The 22,778-nt window shown below is 43.0% G+C and overlaps 1 protein-coding gene across 1 annotated transcript in view; it reads right to left on the bottom strand.

Moving 5' to 3' along the window:
- LOC308097438 (glutamate receptor-interacting protein 2-like) overlaps positions 1 to 22,778 on the bottom strand; it is a gene marked incomplete at its 3' end in the record, with an annotated part of 107,536 nt that overhangs the window by 26,944 nt on the left and 57,814 nt on the right. Inside the window, exons 10-14 of the mRNA XM_080445196.1 lie at positions 19,215 to 19,385; positions 9,358 to 9,531; positions 5,066 to 5,252; positions 1,560 to 1,705; positions 588 to 668 (exon numbers count right to left, since the gene is read on the bottom strand). Coding sequence (XP_080301322.1) covers positions 588 to 668; positions 1,560 to 1,705; positions 5,066 to 5,252; positions 9,358 to 9,531; positions 19,215 to 19,385 — 759 coding nt within the window. The remainder of the gene's footprint in view (positions 1 to 587; positions 669 to 1,559; positions 1,706 to 5,065; positions 5,253 to 9,357; positions 9,532 to 19,214; positions 19,386 to 22,778) is intronic.

Raw genomic sequence — 22,778 nt, 5'->3', positions numbered from 1 at the left:
TTATTCTGAGCAGAACAAACATACTGTATATAAATCATCCACAATCATTCTATTAAGTCAGTCAGTCAGAGCATATAAATGAGTAACGGTAAATAAACAGAGGTCCTAGGCCAGCATGATTTGTCAGACATAATGAGCTGGCTGCTCCAGTGCCATTACATTACAGAGTTTCACAGCTCACTGCTTCTAAAGAGGAGATTTACTATCCTGTGTGGGTCAGCGTTATTATCAGCTTGAGCAACACTGCCCCCTAGTGCAGTGGTTCTCAAACTGTTTCATGTCAAGGACACCCCAAAATAATATGCATTTGGCTGCAGACGCCCCCCATCTCAAAAATATTTCGTGCCAGGGATTTTTCAAAAAATAGCAGATCTACAAGCTCAGAGTGCCGCGCTATGAGCTTGTAGATCTGCTATTTTGTAATAGCCAACGAATAAAATATGATTAAAGTGGTTAAAATGATTGTGACTATTAACTAATTTTGCTGAGGACCCCCTGGTACTCCCCCCAAGGACCTCTGGGGGTCCCCCGGACCCCACTTTGAGAACCAAAAGCCCCCCCTAGTGCATGCGTTTGGTACAGCTCACCGCTCATGGTGATGCCCAGTTCCACTCCTCTCCGCTTGGGCAGTTTGACATGGAATGTACCACTGCTGGGGACCACCGACTCTGATTGAGAAGATCATAGGAGGGTGAGAGAAAATCATTTAGATCACATGTATGCACTTCACAGTTTTACTACCAGAGGTGTGGAAGCAGTAGCACAAATGTCAAAAAATACCCTGTTACATCTAAAAGACATTCAAAATGTCACTGGAGGAAAAGTACGAAAGTGTTGACCTCAAAATATTCTTAAACGGATAGTTTACCCGCAAAATGACTTTTTTTCCCTATCTATTAGTCACCCCATGGAGACTTGAATTCATGGATATTTTTGTTGTTTTTGTCTCATTCCTAAGACAATATAATTTGATGACCAGCGGACCGGTTGGCAGCGGTTCTGGTAGGAGACACAAAGGAGAGACTCTTTGTGTCTCCTACCGGAACCGCTGCCGCTCATCAAATTGTCGTCTTGGGAATGAGACAAACTAAAAAATATCTATGAATTCAAGTCTTCATAGGGTGACTAATCGATAGGAAAAAAAGTCATTTTAGGGGTGAATTCTCTCTTTATAGCATATTTTACTTTTTCATGTCAAGGACCCCCAAATTGATATATATTTGGCCGCGGACCCCATCTGGAAATGTGTTGTGCCAGGGACCCCCAGAAGAGAGGATTTGTGTTAAAAAAAAAAGTGCAACATTTTCCAATACTTTCAAGATTTTCCTTTTCCAATATTCAAAAATAGCAGATGTACAAGCTCGCAGCGCAGCACGAAGTGACACGCTGTGAGCTTGTATATCTGCTATCTTTGAACAGCATAATTTAGCTGGGGACCCCCTGGACACTTATCAGTTATAGTTTAAATAGTTATTTTAAATCGGTATCGGCCCAGAATGTCGCAATCAGTGCATCCCTACAACCGGAGTCCATCTACAGTACATGTACAGTACATGTACCTGCCACATCAAACTCAACCTCCAGGTTGACCTTGTTAGCCAGAGCAGCGTCTCTCAGCAGCTGATGGGCCTCTTCCAGCGTCCCATCCTCTGTGGGGACACCGTTGATGGACAGCAGTCTGTCCCCGACCTGCAGGAGACCGCACCTACACACAAAAAAATATAGAGAAATATACAGTATGCATATCATTAGGGCTGCAACTATCCATTATTTTCTTAGCGAATATTCCATCTATTACTTTTTAGAATCGAATAATCATGAAGTGTGGGTTTTTGTGTGTATCAAAGAATCACACAAAAAAATAACTATTTGATCTATTTGAAAAGCCACAAACTATCAGAAATTGACTCAATTTGGCCTTAGAAAAGCAAAAGCAAACAATGTTAGAGAACAGGGCTTTGTGATTTATTGTGCAATTGCATATTTAAAAAATAAAGCATACAGTGGTAGCCTTGGATAAGAATATAAATGATGTTAGAAAGATTTTGTGTGTCTTATCAATGTAGTTCAAAAGCTAGAGAAAAGTGTTCCCGTACACATTTGTAAATGGAAGCATGGCATGCTAGCCTCGCGTGGCCAGACAATATCACACGACGTACTGCGTGGACATTAGTCTGGTCCCTATCAACGCTAGATTTTTTTCCAAGGGGCGGTTACAAAAAGATCCAAACGGACTCTATTGGTTAGACCTAAACCAATCAGAGCAGTGCTTCCTTGTTCACGAACCAATCAGAGCAGTGCTTCCTTGTACGTCATTGCTCCAAATAAGGTGTTAAGCCCGCCCACATTTAGATACTGGGCCCTGGTTGGTTCCGCACAACTGCGGAGGGAGAGAAATGGAATCTCTATGGAGGGGGGCCAGACCTAATCTGCCGAGGGCTAAAGTGCGATGCAATTTTGCAAAGGCAGATTCGTCTGGAACCAGGCTAATGGCATGCAGTATTTGGCCTATAGAAAATGCATTCCCGAGCTGTGTTTTTCAAAAAACAAATAAAAGGCTTATTGGGGAAGGATGAATCTAAAAATCACCTTTCCCACGACCCAATTTGGGGTCCCCGACCCATAGTTTTCAGAACCTCTGAATCATCATACCGATGCTTATTCCTACGAAGGGTAAACACGGAGGCTCTGTCAAGTAGGATTAATTCACTCTGCCACCGCTATTCATTAAGGCTGCATCGACGCTGACAGACCCAACATCATTACATTATGTCCTACTCGAGAGGTCGCTCGTGGGGATTAGTCACAGGATACCCAGGGGAACGGGCGCTGCCGTTAATCTTACACGGCAACGCTAGACGCCGCGCGTCCACTTGACAGGGGCTCTTTGTTAATTGGGGCCCGTATCGTGTCACCGCCATCGATGAATAAATAAAATAGGGGAGGCTTTTAAAATGCGCTAATATACCAAACCAACCCGGCCGGATCGATGGCTTAAATCGACCGACACATTGTTGTCAAGTGGTCGAGATCAAATCTGGAGCTTTAACCAAAACGGTGTGTGTGATTAAAGGAAAATGAGCTTGAATATCTTTAGATGAACTCATTCACTGCCAGGGGTTTTCACATATTTTTTTACGATTTTCTTACCGGTTCAAGTAGTCACAGAATATTTATCTCCAGTATGATCGATCCCCTGATGGTTGCTAATCAAGGAGGGTTTCACTGTGCTTCCGCAAAAAAAAATAACTTGACCTCCCGTTCGCTAGTTATACGCTGTTGAAAATCACAGCAGCCGAGATACAGAATATACTTTCACCAGGAAGTGAATGGAGCGGTAAATCTTTGGATCGCGTTATCTCCTGGTTCTGATGTAAAAAAACAAACATTTAAAACGTCTTTGGCAGTATTGCCGTGTTCAAAGCTCAAAACCCTCCCCTTTCAGACTTGCTTTCTTCGCCAAACCAATTCTCCCTTTCTGCTTTCTAGTCCTAGCTTATAATGTTTTTAGCTCCTAATAAAGTAGTTTATTTTGATTTGTTTTGTAAAGCAACTTTGGGTACTAAGATAAACGCTATAGAAGTCTGATGTACTATTACTATTACCTGGGACTCCCAGGGGTCCTTGAAAAATGGACCCTTGAGGGTCTGTAACTCTGAGCCTTACAGGTCCATGTGGTAATACGCGCTCAGAGTTACTGTAGATGAAAATTGAGATTTTACAGTGTTGGGCTCCCAGAGATGGAAATTGTCCTAAAAATGGGGGTCCGTGGCCCTATAATGCATATCAAACTGGGGGGTCCATGTCATCTTAACCCATCTGCATTTTTTTTTTAAATGATGAAAATGTGTGGAAATCTTTGAATATATATATTTCTACGCGAACATTTTTAACTCAAATCTTTGCTTCTGGGGGGTCCCTGGAACAAAATATTTTTAGATGGGGTCGGCGGCCAAATGCATATCATTTTGGGGGTCCTTGACATGAAAAAGTTTGAGAACCACTGATTATAGCAACATATGTGTTTCAGAAAACTGTTAGGATTTAGAAGACATTGTAGAATCCCCCCAGAAGCAAAGATTTGAGTTAAAAAATGTTTTTTAACTCAAAAACATATTCAAAGATTTGTCCAAACTTTCAAGATTTTTCAAATAAATAGCAGATCTACAAGCTCGTAGCACGGCTGTGAGCTTGTATATCTGCTATTTTTGAATAGCCCAAAGTATAAAATAATGGTTATAGTAGCTAAAAAAAAAATCTAAAATGACACTGTATGTGTTCCCGGATTGAAATCCGGGAACGAAAAAGGTTTAGCATTAAAAAAAATTTTAGAATCTCTGGTACAACACCATGACCATGAGGTTTACAACTATAGATGCCATAACACAATTAACACTCCTAGCCACCGGGAAAATATGACCCATGTTATGTTTTCCTTATGAAACGGAACTGGGAGGCTCTAGTTTCAAGGTGACTCGGCGTATGGCTATTTGTTTATTTGGTGTGTGTGTGTGTGTGTGTGTGTGTGAGTGTGTGTTTGTGTATTACTATACTTTTGGAGGACCAAATGTAAGTAGTAGTAGATTAGATGTCTTTATTATCCACAAGGGGAAATTGTTATGCTCAGGTCAATGCATACATTCAAGTAGTAGGATTTGAGAAATGGACATAGTGAGGACCATTGTCCTGGTCCTCACAGCCAGGAGAGAAATGCTTTTATGGTTTTTAGGCTTACAATAACGAAAAGATTCAGTTTCGGGATAGGATTAGACATCTAGAGGTTAGGGTTAGGGGTTAGACATTGAAAAATAGCAGATGTGAGCTCGTAGACCAGTTATTTTCCGGTGTGTGTCATCACCACACAGTTGTGTGGTGATGACACACACCGGAAAATAACTGGTCTACAAGCTCACATCTGCTATTTTTCAATGCTCGTCCTAACATTTTGATGTCCTCCCAAGTATAGCAAGACAAACCTGTGTGTGTGTGTGTGTGTGTGTGTGTGTGTGTGTGTGTGTGTGTGTGTGTGTGTGTGTGTGTGTGTGAGAGAGAGTTTTTACCGTACCTCTCGGCCGGGCTGTCGGGCTCGATAAAGCGGATGACCGGAGGAGCGGACAGGGCCTCGGTGGCGAAGACCCCCCCTTGGAGCTGGACGCCGAAGCCCGTGAGCGGATCCCCCCGCAGGATGACCTCACTGGTCTCCACGTGGACCACCTGACCCCCGGGACCCACCGAGCTGGACGCCAGCGACACTGAGGAGGAGGAGGGAGAGAGCAGAGGGTTATTCTAGTTCAATAAAACTAAAAATGGGGAAAAAAAGTGGAGTTAGGCAAGGCAAGTTGTGGCAAAAAACTAGCCTGGCATTGGCCAGACTGATTACGTGGATTCACTCTCACGAACCTCCCCGGTATCAGTCTGGACTTCGGCTCATAGGCAGAGAATATGAGAAATAAGAACATTATTTTGATGCTTTTCACTGTTGTACGGACAGCAGTTGAAACGCAGTCACTGATTGGCCCAAGGAGATTCAATGGTGTTTAACAAAAAAACATCAAGCAAAGGAAACGCATTATAAAATGACATTATAGTCCATTAAGACCGGGAACGCATCCGTGTCATTTTGAGATTTCTTTGGCTATTCAAAAATAGCAGATATACAAGCTAAGTAAATCTAAACTGAAACACAAACCTATATTAACCTTGGGAGGGGAAGGTAGAGAAAGATGGTGGACAAAAAAAAAGGCAGACAAATGCAGAAAGAGTGGGGAGGAAAAGAGAGAAAAAAAGACATGTAACCTACAGAGACAGCAAGAGAGAGACAGCGAGAGAGAGAGGGGGGGGGGGGGTGAGTCATTCATGCTAGTTTTACGTCAGTACCGCCTGAAGTCAGCGATCCAAGGGTTGTCATCACAGGCTGGTGATATTTAAAAAAAGAATTCTCCCAAATTTAGTGGTTATGCCAATCCCCCTCGACCCCCCCATGTGTACAGTCAGTCCCTGTCACTGCTGAGTGTGACCCCAACTGGGCCGCCAGAGGATCAGCCATCTTGGAATCAGAAGGTACCCGGTATGACCCCCCACCCCCCCCCCCCTCCTTGCGGCTGCATGTCGAGCGAGAGACTTAACCCCCGACTGCTCATGATGAGCAGGTTGGTGCCTTGCATGGTTTCCTCTCCTAGCGTCTCTATTTTGGGCAAAGTTTTCTAAACTAGGCATCGGCGTTGTTAGGCAACGGTTTCTGTTTGTGTCTGACATCAGTGCATGCTGTCCGTCCGTCCGTCCGTCCACCGATTAGGCAATTGTAATATAGGATGGATTTCTTAAAAACTTTTTCTAAAATAGCTGATCTACAAGCTCACAACCCAAGTCCCCAGGACTTTTTTGTGTTATCCTTTTATCCTTAATGTCTGACTGTACCTCCTGCTGTTTACATTTCTGACTAATAAAGTATTTTAAAAAATATACTATACTATAAAAAAACATGTGGAACTAGAGGATGTGCTCCTCGGAGCACAGGTCTCCGCCAGGTCAGGTAGGTATGATATGAGTGATGTCATCATGTGTCTCGCTAGCCAATCGCAGTTGGTGACAGACGGACACACACACACAAAGTGAAAACATACTCTCCTCCATGCCTTCGGCCTGGCGGAGACAATAATAATTCTCCTCACTTAGATCTACCGTTATGGCACTCAACGGGTGTATTTGCAAAACCGTAGAGCTCCAGTTTTGGCACTCCATGTGTTAAGTTATTTGTCATATCTGCCCTGTGCAATTTGCGTTTATAAAGTCATAAAAGGCAAACAGAAAAGTAATTTGTATTCCTATTATGTACCCATGTTCAATGCCTCAAAAACACATTTAAATCATTAATCACAAATATTTGTCTGACAATGAATTGTGGAGTAAAATGTCATGCTGGTGACAGACCTAACGACGGCTTGTGTTGTGAGTGACGTCAGACCACAGCTCTGCTCCGCCTAAATAACGTGTTACACATGTCCAGAAAGACTGCGTGAGGAAGAGATCGGGAGAGAGAGTCAGATAGGGAGAGAGAGAGACAGATAGGGAAACCGAGAAGACAAACAGATAGTCATGTTGCGCTGGACGTTGCATTTGCGTAAAAGAGGAACTAAGAATCCCTACACTGCAGCTGTAGCCGTGGGGCAGACGATCTATGTGTTCGGAGGCCACGGGACGGTCGGCGGCCATATGTGGGTGCATGTCTTCAACACAGTGTCGTTGAGCTGGGTGAAGACGCCTCCATTGACGACCAGAAGAGGTGAAAGTCGCCTGGAGGTTCCCTCCATGCGCCGGGGCCAGACGGCTGTCCTGGTGCAAGATGGTATCTACGTCTGGGGCGGTTCCACGTCACGTCCGAGTTGGAGTTTAGACAAAGGGGTTTTAGACGAGCTTTACGCGTTTGATCTGAACACCCACAGATGGTTGAAGCCCCAGGCTTCTGGGAGCGTTCCAGAGGCGAGGTACGGCCACTCAGCCTGTGTCTTGGGGAAGGTCATGTATATTCACGGAGGAATAACCCAGCCTGGAAGCACTAATGACATCGACAAGTTGGACACCACCTCAATGGTCTGGTCTGTAATTAACACCAGAGGCAACGCACCACCTGCTTCATCCCATCACTCTTCCACCATCATCGGGACAAAGATGTTTGTATTTGGGGGCCACCAGGGGGACATCAGAGTGTTTGACACAGAGACCGACTGCTGGCTGAACGTTCCTGCAAACCTTCATCCAGAAGGAAGACGCTGGACTCATTCAGCCTTTGCCTACAACGATGAGCTGTACATATGCGGTGGCAAATACGGTGACAATGTTGCCAAACCCTTAGACAATGTTCTGTGGAAATTCAACCCAGAGAACTTCTCCTGGAAAAGACTTGACAGCGGGGAGGTCCGCGGGGAAGCCCCCACGCAGCAGATGGATTGGATGTGCAGTTGCAGGGTTGGAGATCGTATTGTGGTCCTTGGAGGATACAGCACACTCAGCGTGCACATCTTAGACTTAAGTCCTAGTCTGAAGACGTTATGTAAGCTAGCGGTTATTCAGTACGGTCTGGATCGGTCTGAACTGCCACACGACATCAGGTGGGAACTGGCAGCCATGACTACCGACGTCGGCAGAAAATATGAATGTCCTGGCTGCTAGTGAGCCCACACATGAATAAAATATAAATAAACAGAAAGCCCACAAAAAAATGTAAACACTAAACAGAGCCAAAAATATATATAAAAACATATTTAAAACTAGAAAATGTGCTCCTCGGAGCACAGGTTTCCGCCAGGCGAGGTGGTAAAAGAAAGTACTGTTCCTGATTAATCCTGTCTTACCTATTTATATTACATATTGTGATGTCACGTGAAGCTTGACCAATGTTAGCTGTGAGCGGACGGACACACACACGGACGGACAGAGGGTAAAACATACTCTCCACCATGCCTTCGGCCTGGCGGAGACAAATATCCGTTCTAAAGATGATTATGACGATAATGCAAAAAAGAATAGCGATTCTCTCTAATAATTGCGATTAGACCAGGGGTCTTCAATGTTTTTCAGGCCAAGGACCCCTTAGCTGAGAGAGAGATGACGCAGGGACCCCCCACTACATATTGTATTACATTGTGTTGCAGATTAAACTCTCCTAGGTTTCATAGATAGCTTCATAGACTTGTTTGACAGCCCTATCAATCGTTGTGTTGCATTCATGTTAATGTTTATTTTCAGACATTTAACCACCTAAACTGTCAATGCTTAGTAAACTTGACCTTTAAAATCACTCTGTACTTGGTCTGTTCTTCTTTCCCTCTAAACCAAACAAACCTCCTTGCCGAAAATAGCAGATCTACAAGCTCACAAGTTGTGAGCTTGTGAGCTTGTAGATCTGCCATTTTTGGCTGAAGTTCTCCTCAGAACAGGGATGTGTTCAAGTGGTTAATGCAACAACAACAACAAAATCACACCCAGTGTGAAGTGGGCGGTGTGGTCATCACAGTGGTCATCACAGTGATGGAAGCTCACTTTAAAAAAAAATATTTTTTTTTTGTGCATAGTCCTATTTATAGGTTATTGATTTCATCATGTGACTCGCTAGCCAATCACAGTGCTGAATAGAGTCAGCCAATCACAGTACAGCTAGGGGTGTACTAATGCTAGGGGTGTACTAATTATGAGCCAATCACAGTACAGCGAAGGGTGTACTAATGAGGTGTCCCAACCCCACTTATAGGGGCGGCTACACCACCCAAAAAGTGGTAGTAACTCTGAGGACCCCCTAGGGGTCTCTCTCGGACCACCTGTTTTAGACGATTATGTAATCATTGTGTGACGTTGACGTACGTGAGCTCTTGTGGTCCTTCCTGCGGTTCCTCCTCTTGGCCGTGTTGTTGCGGGGGCTGGTTGGGGGGCCGGGCAGCAGGGCGGGGCAGGGCAGCGTGCTGCTGCCCTGGCTGCTGAACCCCGACGTGACCGTGGACGACGGAGAGAAGCCGCCACCGCCGCCGCTCACCAGAGCTGGAAGGAAGACGAAGGACACAAATAACGTTAACTACAGTTAACTCTGCATCAGTTGATGGAAAGAGGTTTGTTTGACCGATTGATTAATTGAATACTTTATTAATCTTTGGCTAATTCTTTGGCTATTCAAAAATAGCAGATATACAAGCTCACAGATGTTCCACGATGTTCTAATGGCACTATTAGAAATTCGTGGAACATTTGTGCAAATTCCGATCTGTGCTCCTGGGCCAGGGCCGGTGCTGGGCAATTTGACGCCCTAGGCAATATTTTTCCTGCCCCCCCCCCCCCCCCATTTCATAATAAGAGCACCTCAGTCTCTTTAAACGGAAAGTAATACAGAGGACAGGAGCCTATCCTATGTCTGACAGCGCCGCGCCACCGTTTTCTGCCACAGCGCCACCTGGAGCCTAAAATAAAAAATATATAAATAAAATTGGGGGCGCCCCCCCCCCCCCCTAGTGGCGCCCTAGGCAACTGCCTACTCTTCCTGATGGGCGCGCCGGCCCTGTTCTGGGGGGTCCCTGGAACAACATATTTTGAGATGGGGGTCCGTGACCGAATACGTACATATCATTTTGGGGGGGTCCTTGACATGGAAAAGTTAGAGCACCACTGATATAGCAACATACTGTTAGGATTTAGAAAACATTTCTAGATATGCGTTTGGCCGCAAACCCCCATCTCAAAATGTGTTGTTCCAGGGACCCCCATGAAGCAAAGATTTGAGTTACAAATGTTCGCTTTAAAAAGTATATATATATTCAAAGATTTGCACAAATGTTCCACGATTTTTTGAAAAATAGCAGATCTGCAAGCTCATAGCGCGGCACTTGGGGGTGAGCTTGTATTACATTACAATACAGTCATTTATTACAGTCATTTAGCAGACGCTTTTATCCAAAGCGACTTACAATAAGTGCATTCAACATAGGTAGGCAAGAAAACTAATAATCACCAGAAGCATTTAAGTGCATTCTCTTCTAAAACAAGCAACCAAGAGTATACCTAGCGCTATATGTATATCTGCTATTGTTTAAAAGCCAAATAAGTCTCAAAAGGACACAGATGCGTTCCCGGTCTTAATGGGTTAAACCCCTGCATCCTTATTATTATATTGATGACCCATGATGACCTGGTCATCAAATTATCGGCTCAGGAATGTGACAAAAAATAACAAATCTCCATACATTCAAGGTGTGTAATTGATAGAAAATACGTTTTTTTTAAAATGGGTGAACTACTCCTTTAAGTGGAAAGTGAAAAAAATGGTCATGTTAGCCCCCCCCCCGCCCCGATAAACACACACATACTGTACACACACACACACACACACACACTTACTATAGGCCTGTCAAAAGATTAAAAATTCTAATCAGATTAATCACAGATTAATCACAGTTTAGCTGTGATTAATTAGGATTAATCACCATTCACGTAAATATGCCCCAAATATGCCAAATGTATCTGTATACATGTTTGAGGGAACGGACAAATAAATAAATCAATAATGGCAGATACTATACATATTACATTTGTTAACAATATTGACAAATATTAAAACCAAGTGTGCAGCCTTACAATTTACAATGTAGGCATTTAGCTGACACTCTTAATACAGAGCGATTTACAGACGCAAGGTAAACACGAGGTAATACATCAAATGCTTAGAAATAGTCATCTAGGATCATAGGTAAACCAAGAGCCTATCATCACTCTAAGCAGTATAATATCAAAAAATTAAATAATACATCAACTGTACATTGAAACTATACAAAATCTAGGATGCCAGGTCAACAAAGGAACCAGGCATCTGTCTAATAACATCTAAATGACATTTTAACCTTTGCATAAGACTGCAAGGTCGCCACGGCTAGGGCAATTAGTGCTACGGGCTGAGGTGAGTCTTCAGATTACGGCGGAGAATTGGGAGTGATATAGTCTGCAGTTCTAACTGAGTTTGTTCCACATTTTGGGAGCCAGAAGGGAGAAGAGTCTGGGACGTGTGGAGGAGCGTTGTCCCGGATGTTTTAGGGAAGGTTCTGACAGCTTCCCTGTGTTAGCTGATCTGAGTGAGTGGGAGGAGGGGGTTGTAGGGTTGGTTGTGCTACTGAAGGAAGGAGGGGGTAATAGTGAGGTTTACTAACTAGCGTGTGTGTGTGTGTGTGTGTGTGTGTGTGTGTGTGTGTGTGTGTGTGTGTCTCTCTCTCTCAGTAACGGAGCTGCTGTGTCACAAATATACAGTGGTGGAAAGTAACTAAGTACATTTATAATTTTGAGGTACTTTTACTTTACTGGAGTATTTCCAATTGTCTATACTTTTACTTCTACTCAAATAGGCAAATATTGTACTTTTACTCCACTACAATTATTTGAAAACTTTAGTTACTAGTTACTTTGCAGATATAAATTATTATATTATGAAACACACATTAACCACTTCAGCCCTATTTTTTACATAGGCTATTTGAAAATAGCCGATCTACAAGCTCACAACGCGTTGTGCGCTTGTAGATCGGCTATTTTCAAACATTCGAGTACTTTTACTTTTGGTACTTTAAGTAAATTTTGATACCAATATTTGTACTGAAGTAATTGTTTAATTCTGGACTTTTACTTGTAACAGGGTACTTCTAACATTGCAGTATTGACACTTTCACTTAAGAAATGTGAGTACTTTTTCCACCACTGCATACATACTGTACATGTGTGTATATACACACACACACACAAACACACACAGTACGGTATACTGTATGTATTGGTCTATTACTTGATGTATTTTCCTACCACTCTTTCCCTTGCATGCCATGACTCATTGTCCCTTACTTCTTTCACTTCACACACAGTGCTGAGGAGAGCTTCACGAGCATCTCACTGTCTGCAGCGATGCTACTCGGCTCTGTATTATTACACATAACAATGAAGAACTTGTACAAAACTCCCGGGTCCCCTCTCTAACGCTACATCCTTTTGACAGCGTCAACAAGCATAATGCGGCGGCACGCGTTCAGACAGAAAAAAAAAAACATGGTGACAGTCACTGGAGAGAGAAGAGCATCCTGGGAACACATTAATGCAACGCGCTGAAAGAAAAAGACTCCCATGCTGTAGTCAGTGCAACACCGGCAGCAGAGCTGTCAGAATTGAAAAACGTACATTCCCAGAAAATAGCTTGAATATCTTTAGATAGATCATTTTAGTCTAAGGCAGCAGTGCTTCTCAAATAGGGGTACGTGTAACCCTATGGGTGCACGGAGGTACTATAGGGGGGTACACCCTACACGTAACCTATAGCACAACTGCTATTGAACAGCAAAAGTAGTAAGTAAGCCAGGGGTGATGCAACTTTGATGATGGAGAGGGCCACTATATTTCTATACTCACTCCAGAGGGCCACATTGCATATACTGTTGGGCAGACAACTTTTTTCGTAAATGAATGCCGTACTTCGCCATTCTATGTCACACAAAAGTAGCAAAAATAGCAGATCTACAAGCTCAAAACGCGCCACAGTGTGACACGTTTTGAGCTTGTAGATCTGCTATTTTTTTCTATTTTTGAATTGGAATCCAGATTTGTTGTGCTATTTTTTTCATTGGAATCCTGAAAAGTAACATTTTTATTTCATTTCGAATGAATTTAGTTATACTTATGTTAGGGTTTATGAACTTTAATACAAATACATTGGACAAAAAAAAGACAATAATATTGTAATACTAGTCATTAAGCTACTAATATAGACTGAAGTAATTAAAGCGGGTCATGTTTGCATTTTTGGAATTGTAACAGCTGAAATCAATAATATATCAGTATTCCGATATTAACCTGTGGGCCGCATTGAGTGAAGGTGGGGGCCGCATGTGGCCCCCGGGCCACCAGTTGCCCATGTATGAAGTAAGCCTTGCCGAGCCTTGTGGCCCATATAACATGTCAGGAGCCTATAGAGTACAGAAGTCCTGACGTCACTCATTCATCCCCAGGTTCGTAAAGTAATTTAGCTATGGAGAATAACATTGGGTCATCATAGAATCGTCTCATATAAGAATTGTGTTCCAAAAATAAACAAACTGTCCTCGCGATATTGCCAGGGAGGAGGTTCTGTATCGTTTATGATAGTCAGTCCCTTATATCTGATACAGTCTATTTCTGGCGAAGATTTTACTAATTCGGCGGAAGTAACATTATCGTTTTCTCACCGTCAGTTGATGCTTCATATCCATAAGAGTAGAATCGCCAGGGTCATTTGTTTATTTTTGGAACACAGTTCTTATTTGACACGATATTAAATACGTCTATGGGGATTCAGAATGGGGGTGGAAAACCGCGAACCAGGTAGACAAACAAAGGATGTGTAAAATAAATTACGTCAGACTTCGGCTCTCCTGTTTCTGTAGCGTTAGGCAGCTTGATGTACAAGTATACCCCCCTGGACATGACTCTATAGTACAGTGGTTTTCAACCCTTTTCATATCAAGGTCCATTATTTATTCAGCATTTGAGCGATGGAACCACCATTTGATGAGATTTAGACTCTCGCAGACCCAAAACTTTGACTATTTAGTTATCGTTGGATTTTGTCCACAACTCCATGCTGTATTGATGTTGGTACCATAAGAGAGATAAGAGGCAAACTTTGATCAAAATAATTATTTAATGAAGTAATGCAGATGTTTAAATGAGAGAGCCAGACCAAAATACATGAGGATGAGATATCTGCCTATAACCAGTCACCAACATACCTGATGCAGTTGACTTTTTTCATAGAAGCCCCTGTGCTCCATTCTGCAGACCCCTCCCACAGCTAGAATGGAGCCTATAGCATATCGCTAATTCGGCTATTTTCGTCGTTCCAAACTTCTTTTTTTTTCACGAATGTCTCCATGTAGTGTCCTGGCACTCACACATAATAATAATAATAATAATAAACTTTATTTGTATAGCACCTTTCATGACATGAAATGCAGCTCAAAGTGCTTTACAGAGCAAGAATACAATTACAGTTAGAACCAATTTAACAATAAAGCAAACAAAAATAAAATAAAATAAAATAAAAGCAAAGGCAAAAGCAAAGGCATAAAACAACATTAAAATAGGGAATACAGTGAGGAATTAAAAATCAACCAAAGAATCAGCTAAAAGCAAGAGTGAAGTAATAGGTCTTGAGCTGTGCTTTAAAGCTATCGACAGAGGCTGCCTGTCTTAGGTGTAATGGGAGTTTATTCCACACTGTCGGTCCGTAAAAGCAGAATGCTGCTTCACCGTATTTTTTATATGTCATTGTAGGCACCTCGAGCAGGTCAGCACTTGAAGACCTGAGGGCCCGGTTTGGAACATATCTCTCTAGGCAGTCAGAGAGGTAGGTAGGTGCCAGACCATTTAGAGCTTTATAAACTATTAAAATAATTTTAAAATCAATCCTAAAAACAACCGGGAGCCAGTGTAGTGAAGCAAGAACTGGAGTGATATGTTCTCTCATCCTGGTTTTAGTTAAAATTCTGGCTGCCGCATTTTGAACAAGTTGTAATCTGTCAGTTGTTTTCTTTGGCAGGCCAGAGAAGAGTGCGTTGCAGTAATCAAGCCGAGAGAAAACAAAAGCGTGGATCAGCGTCTTTGCATCGTCTAACGACAGATAGTCTCTAATTCGCGCAATATTTCTAAGATGAAAGAAAGCAATCTTGGTGACATGATTAATGTGTGTATTGAAATTCAATTCAGAATCGATAATCACCCCCAGGTTCTTTACTGTGGTGTTACTTTCTACAGCCAGGTTACCAAGTCTACTTGTTATTGATTCTCTCTGCTCACTGGAGCCAATTATGAGAACTTCTGTTTTATCCTCATTTAGCTTAAGAAAGTTCTCACTCATCCAGCATTTTATACTGGACAGACAGGTCAACAATGGGTCTAGAGCGCAGGGGTCGTCTGGAGCTACTGAAAGATACAGCTGGGTATCATCAGCATAGAAATGGAAGTTCACTCCGTGATCGGCGATGAGTTCTCCCAGCGGTAGTATATACAGGGAGAACAATAAGGGACCCAGAATTGAGCCCTGTGGAATACCAGAACAGATGTTGTGTTTGTCTGAGTCAAAGTTAGCTAGACTGACAAAATAGCTTCTGCCTGTTAGGTAAGAGTGAAACCAAGACAAGGCTGTGCCTGACAAACCAATCCAGTACTCCAAACGTTGTAGTAGAATTGTGTGATCAATCGTATCAAAAGCAGCGGTTAAGTCAAGAAGTAGGAGAACAGATACATTTTTGTCGTCAGCGGACACCCTTAGATCATTAATTACTTTTACAAGTGCTGTTTCTGTACTATGACCTTTCCTGAAGCCAGATTGGAATTTGTTATGAACCTTATTGTTCTGTAGGAACACATCCAGTTGATGAAAGATAGTTTTTTCTAAGACCTTGCCCAAAAATGGCAGATTTGAGATTGGTCTATAATTACCCAGCACCAATGGATCAAGGTTGTGTTTCTTGAGTAGCGGCCTGACTACAGCCGTTTTCAGTGAGTCTGGAAAGACGCCTGAAAGTAGAGAGCTGTTTACAATTCTTAGGATATCTCCAATAACACTGTCTAAAACCTCTTTGAGAAACGGGGTGGGTACTACATCCAGTGAGCAAGATGATGATGTCATCTGTGATATAGTTTTACGGAGTTCCTCTTCATTAATTGCGCAGAATGATATTAGGCTTCCTCTGGAGGGATCTACATTTTTGCACCATGCACCATTTGCCGCATTTGCAGTGCTAGCATCAGCATTCATAATACCAGCTCGAATGCTAAAAATGTTGTTTTCAAAAAAGGATGCGAACTCATCACACTTAGCTTTAGAAGCAGGGAGCGACTCCTTGTAAGCCTGGGGGGGGTTTAAGAGATGTTCAATGGTAGAGAATAAGACTCTGGCATTTTGCTTGTTGTCATTGATAATGCATGAAAAATATGCCTGCCTTGCCAAGCGCAGTGCTTTGTTATAGGCCACTGTTGACTTCTTAAAGATCTCTAGGTGGACAGTGAGTTTGTTTTTTCTCCAAATTCGCTCAGCTTTACGACATTCTTTCTTGAGTGAGCGCATGTGCGCATCGATCCAGGGTGTTACTCTAGAGTTAAGTTTCTTTTTAGTTTTCATAGGAGCCACTATGTCGAGAGCTGACTCTAATTTGAGATTAAAATGTTGAACCATATCATTCACTGAGGGAGCATCAAGTAGGGGGGGCACCTGCACACACGCCAGATGACGAGGAAACTCGTTTGCTGCAGATGAGCTAAAAAAACGTTTTTTTATAGTATATTCTGTATTGTTTTTCCCTAGATCAGAGACAGTCATATTAAAACACAATAAATAGTGGTCTGTTAGTTCGGGCTTATCAATAATACTGTCAACAGTGATATTCAAACCTTTAGTGATCACCAAGTCCAGGGTATGGCCATGTTTATGTGTTGGCCCAACAACATGTTGAATAAAGTCAAAGTTGTGCAGTAACTGTAGGAAACCCATAGCCACAACATCCGAAACAATGTCAACATGTAGATTAGCATCTCCAGTAATCAGAGTTCTGTCATAATTAGTGGAACAGATAGATAAAAGTTCTGATATTTCTGTTAGAAATAAGGCTTTGCTGCACTTTGGAGGTCGATACATACTAATCATAAGCACAGAGGATTGACTCTCCAATATGGTGGCCTGGTATTCAAATGATTTAAAACTGCCGAGGTTTGGCAGAGGTTTGAATTTTAAAGTGTCAGAAAAGATATTCGCCAGACCACCTCCTCTTTTTCCCTCACGTCCTGAGTGAATGAAACTGTACTTTGGTGGGCATGCTGCAGCTAGGGGCACCGCTCCATCAGATCCAAGCCAAGTTTCTGTTAAAAAGATAATATCTAGTTTCTCTTTACAGATGATATCATTTACAGAGGAAGACTTGTCATTAAGTGACCTGATGTTAAATAGGGCCAGGTTTAGCTTCAGGCATTCAACTATCTGGCTGTTGCCTCTACAGGGAATGCGTGTTAAATTTGCTATATTTGCAGAGTTTTTAAAGTCACTCCTTGTCCCGGAGGCTCTATTTGAGATAACAGTGGGAATATTGTAAACCTTGTTTTCTACAAGGCTAACTGAAATAGCCTTGGGCCCAGACATGCACTGTTTGTCACTCATGAGGGGAGGGGGAGCGCTCCAAACGAAATCTCGCTAGACGTTCACGCATCAGAGCCGTTCTGTAGGAACGGCAGCTCTAGCCTGGTTCCAAACCATAGACCCGCCCACTCTCTTGAGTGGACTGCCTCTTGGTCTGGTGTTCAAAAGTAAGCCTAGGATATATTCGATACCCTCCACTACCGTCCAATGAGAGTCGGAGGTGGGGGTGGGTCTAACGACAAACCAATCAGCGAATATCTGCTAAAACAAGCTGTGCGATGACGTCAGATGTAGGCGGATCCGTGGATCTCTTGTGATTGGTTTAGGGAAATTCAAATCCCCTCCCCCTTGCAATCGCCGACACTGCAGCCGATGTCAGACTGAAGCTCCACGCAGCTTCAGGCTGATAATCAGGCTACGGCAGCTCATGAGTGACAAACAGTGCATGTGTGAGTGCCAGGACACTACAGCACATCGAGACGATTCGTGGGAAAAAAAAGTTTGGAGCGAAGAAAATAGCCGAATTAGCGATATGCTCCATTCTTGCTGTGGGAGGGGTCTGCAGAATGGAGAGCAGGGGCTTCTATGAAAAAAGTCAACTGCATCAGGTATGTTGGTGACTGATTATAGGCAGATACAATCCACATGTATTTTGGTCTGGCTCTCTCCTTTAACAATAATGTAACAGGTCCATTTGGTTTCATTTTACACTCTCAAGAGTTAAAGATCTATAAGGGTCCATTTGGTTACCACCAACTCTCCATCATTTAGCTGGGGACCACCTGGAACCCCCTCAAGGACCACTGGTGTTCCCCAGACCACTGGTTGAGAACCACTGCTCTAGTATGTCGCAGGGACCTATCCAACCCTTGATGCTGAGAGCCAAGCAGGGAGGCATTGGGTCCCATTGTGGTATGACCCCGGCCCGGGGGAATTGGGAATCGGATTGAACATCAAAACTGGACATACTGAGATTTTTTTTTAATGTTCAGAACCAAAGATATCATGATCTGAAGATTTGCTGCTCCATTCACTTCTTGTTTAACTTATTACTGAAAAAGGCTGTATCTCGGCTCCTGAACACAAAAAAAAAAAATCGCTGGCAGTGGGCAAACGCGGCCAGAAATAAGTCTGGCAGTGAGAGAGTTTAGCTCTAACTCTGAGCATGTAGAAATGGGTCCATTTGGTTCCATTTGTACACGCTCAGAGTTAAATAAACACTGGAGTATTTTACATACACTCACAGATAGAACTTGACCTAAAACGTAGGCCGTCCCGTGGCCTTATAATGCTGCATATCAAACATGAGGATTCTTGTCATCTTAGGCTTTAGAATCTACTGGCACAACAAACGCCATGTGATCCCTGAGGTTTTCAGAATTATACAGAACGCCAGGAACGGCAACAACGACGACATCAACTCGTACAGTAGTAGCCACTGGGGGAACAGATGACTTCATCATACGTAGTCGCCCATGGGGCCAGCAGCAGCAGCGACGGTCGGGCTGTCAGAATCGATCAACTTTCTAAAACTTACATTTGCAGTGGTCATGCTGCGGCGGCTGGTTGCGGGGGTGGTGGCTGGGGCTGCTCCATGGCTTTCCGAGGCTGCCGGTGCCACCGCCGTGACAGTAGTTAACGCCGCCGCCGCTGGTGCTTTGGTCCCAGTGGTGGTTGTGGGCGTGCTGGCTGCTTTTCTGCACTCTTACTGCAGGGGGTAGGTTTGGTGGAAGGAAGGAGGAGAGGGGGGGGGGGGGGGGGGGAGAAGCAAAAAACACACGCAAACATCCATTAAGGGAAATCAGACTCACTCTTGTCATTCACTATGTGTGCTGAGTTATACACCCTGTGGAAATCAGCTTTCATCCCCCCACAACCCCATGTCTAAATTTAACCCATTCAATCCGGGGGACGCATCTGTCATTTTTAGATTTCTTTGGCTATTCAAAAATAGCAGATCTACAAGCACGAGCTTGTAGATCTGCCATTTTAGAAAAATCCTGGCACAAAAATATGTTTGAAGACGGGAGTCCGCACCAAAAATAAACATCATTTTGGGGGTCCTTGACATGAAAAACTATGAGCGCTATGAGCTTGTAGATCTGTCATTTGCAGACATTTTCACAATTTTTCAAAAAATTGCAGATCTACAAGCTCATAGCACGGCACGAGTGCCGTGCTATGAGCTTGTAGATCTGCTATTTTTGAACAGCCAAATAAATAAAAAATGACAGAGATGCGTCCCCGGATTGAATGGGTTAAAACCCACACCACTCGACGCCCGGAGGAATATTACGAGCGTAGTAATTGATATTTAATGTCTTCTTCATGGTACACTAGATTGAGAGAAAATCCTGCGGGCTGATGTCATTTTGACGAGTTGTCTGAAAATCAATTAGACACGTTGGATTCACTGAATGGGGAGAGAGAGCTGAGGAGGGACCTCATGATGATGATGATGATGATGATATAGCCATCGTCCTTACCAGTGGTGTAAAGTAACTAAGTACATGGTACTCAAGTACTGTAGTTAAGTACAATGTTGAGGTACTTTTACTTTACTGGAGTATTTCCAATTGTCTATTCACTTGTTTCCTAGGCTTTCCACTTCCTGTGTGTTTTCCACTTCCTGTCGATTTGATCCAATGAAACTGGTCAGATGACTAATGATATCCAATGAAATCTGACAGGAAGTGGAAAACACACAGCCTAGGAAACAGGTACTCCACTACATCTCAGAAGCAAATATTGTACTTTTACTCCACTACAATTATTTGGAAACTTTAGTTACTAGTTACTTTGCAGACATAAATTATTACATTATAAAACATACATTAACCACTTTAGCCCTATTTTATACATAGGCTATTTGAAAATAGCAGATCTACGCGTTGTGAGCTTGTAGATCAGCTATTTTCAAACATTTTAGTACTTTTACTTTCTGTACTTTAAGTACATTTTGATACCAATACTTTTCCAGGTTCAAGGTTCACTTTATTTGTCATTAACATGTTTTCACATGAAACGAAAATCGTACTCAGGACCAGCAGTGTACAATAATAATAACTAATAAATAAAAGCATAAAATTTGTACTTTTACTCAAGTACATTTTGAATTCCGGACCTTTACTTGTAACAGAGCATTTCTACATTGCAGTATTGATACTTTTACTTAAGTAAAACATTTGGGTACTTTTTCCACCACTGTTCCTTACTTTTACTGGCAAGCTTGGTTAAAGCTTCGGTCAAGTTGTAGATCATGTTTGTTTATCGTTTCATGTTCAAATGGAGCTCTGAAGGAAGGAAAGTGTAACCACAACAAACAGGAGGAGAAAGGTTGGTTGACTGCAGGTTAGTCTGTGGTTTGGAGGAGGAGAGCAGGTGGGTTGAGCCTGATTGAAGACACAGCTGCAAAGCATAATTGCTGATGAGGCAGGATGTCCATGTTGGGATCTGATTGGTGGGATGACAGTGTGATCTGATAGGCCAGTGATTCTCAACCTGCTTCATTTCAAGTTACCTCCCATTATGATGTGCATTGATTAGTCCATGGACCCCCATTTGATAAGATTTAACAACAGTGTGGACAGTCAGTCCTAAAGATCAGATTTGAGAAACAAATCAGAATTGCCTGCATGCAGTCAGAACAAAGCCTAAATGTGATAATAGGAAACTATTATAATTATTATCAGTATTAATATGATTGATGATAATAAGCGATATTTTGCTACGCTATGTCCTTTTTGGGCGGTGAAACCGCCCCTATATGTGAGGTTTGGACATCGACATTCGATTGCACCCCCCCAACCCTGCGCTGTGATTGGCCACCAGTGTACCCCCCTAATCCTGCACCGTGATTGGCCAATCACAGTCTATTCAGGACTGTGATTGGCTAGTGAAACATGACACATGTGCATAGCCCTATAAATAGGACTATGCACTTAAAAAAAACACATTTATGTTTTTTTTTTCTTAAAAAAAACACAAATATGGTTTTTTTTAAGTTAGGGGTGTACAATGGTTGGTCCACAATATTACTTTTCTTTAAGTGAACTTCCATCACTGTGATGACCACTGTGACCACACCGCCCACTTCACACTGGGTGTGATTTTTTTCTTTTTACGTACCCGGCCTTGCTGGCCTCCTTATTTTACAGCCTATCATATTTCTATTATCTGTTGTTGTTTTTATTGGCTGTTTTTCCCTATGATGACTGTTGTAACTCTAAGACAGATGAAGTTCCCCTCGGGAGACCATTAAAGGCCTTTCATGTTCTATCTCATGTGCATGGTACATATTCCTGTCGTGTGGATTTTAATGTTTTAATCCTATACGGTTTCATCCTGGCAGGGACAGATTAATACCACCAAGGGGACAAATTATCTTTACCCCCCACCCCACCCCCGTGCTACCCAGAATGGGCTCTCAGGTGGGCATGCACACACTGCCTAAGGCAAGAAAGCACTTTGATATTTCATGATATGTAACAAAACAAGGGAACCAGGGGACCTGGTACTGCCAGACCCCTAGTGGTTGAAATCTGAATGGCCGGAAATCTGAATGGTTTCTAAACTACGTCACGCTAAGCTTGGCCAATCAAAAAGAGGGACATGTAAGAAAATGTTTTCGTCCATATAACGAAAACGATAACAAAAGGGGACCGACAAAGCCTCATGCAGGCCTGACCCCTGGGTCTGGCAAAAAGAAAAAAAGGAGAGCTGGGGTCTCTGTTATGCCCATATAGGAGGGGTAACCGGTCAGGTGGGCACCAAAACCATCTGGGCACTAGGGAAAAGTGGGCACTAGGGACACATGGGCACTAGGGACATGAGGGCACTTGGTCAACTGGGCACTAGGGACAACTGGGCACCAAAACCATCTGGGTACTAGGGACATGTGGGCACCTGGACGAGTGGGCACTTAGGGGTGGAGACATTGGGCACTAGGGAAATGTGGGCACCTGCTCGCCACCAGTTCCAGGTGCCTGACGCGGTCAGCCCAGCCTCACCCTTCTCTCTCTGACCTTGTCTGTGACCCGTGGTTAACAGTAGAGTAGAGGTCCACATTTCTGACGTGGTCCTCCCATGTGACACATATAGT

This window comes from Gymnoscopelus braueri (genome assembly GCF_963280865.1).
Source record: "Gymnoscopelus braueri genome assembly, chromosome: 12".
In the NCBI taxonomy this organism is placed as follows: Eukaryota; Metazoa; Chordata; class Actinopteri; order Myctophiformes; family Myctophidae; genus Gymnoscopelus; species Gymnoscopelus braueri.
The sequence above is the reverse complement of the archived record's forward strand: the minus strand, read 5'-3'. Positions and strand labels throughout refer to the sequence as shown.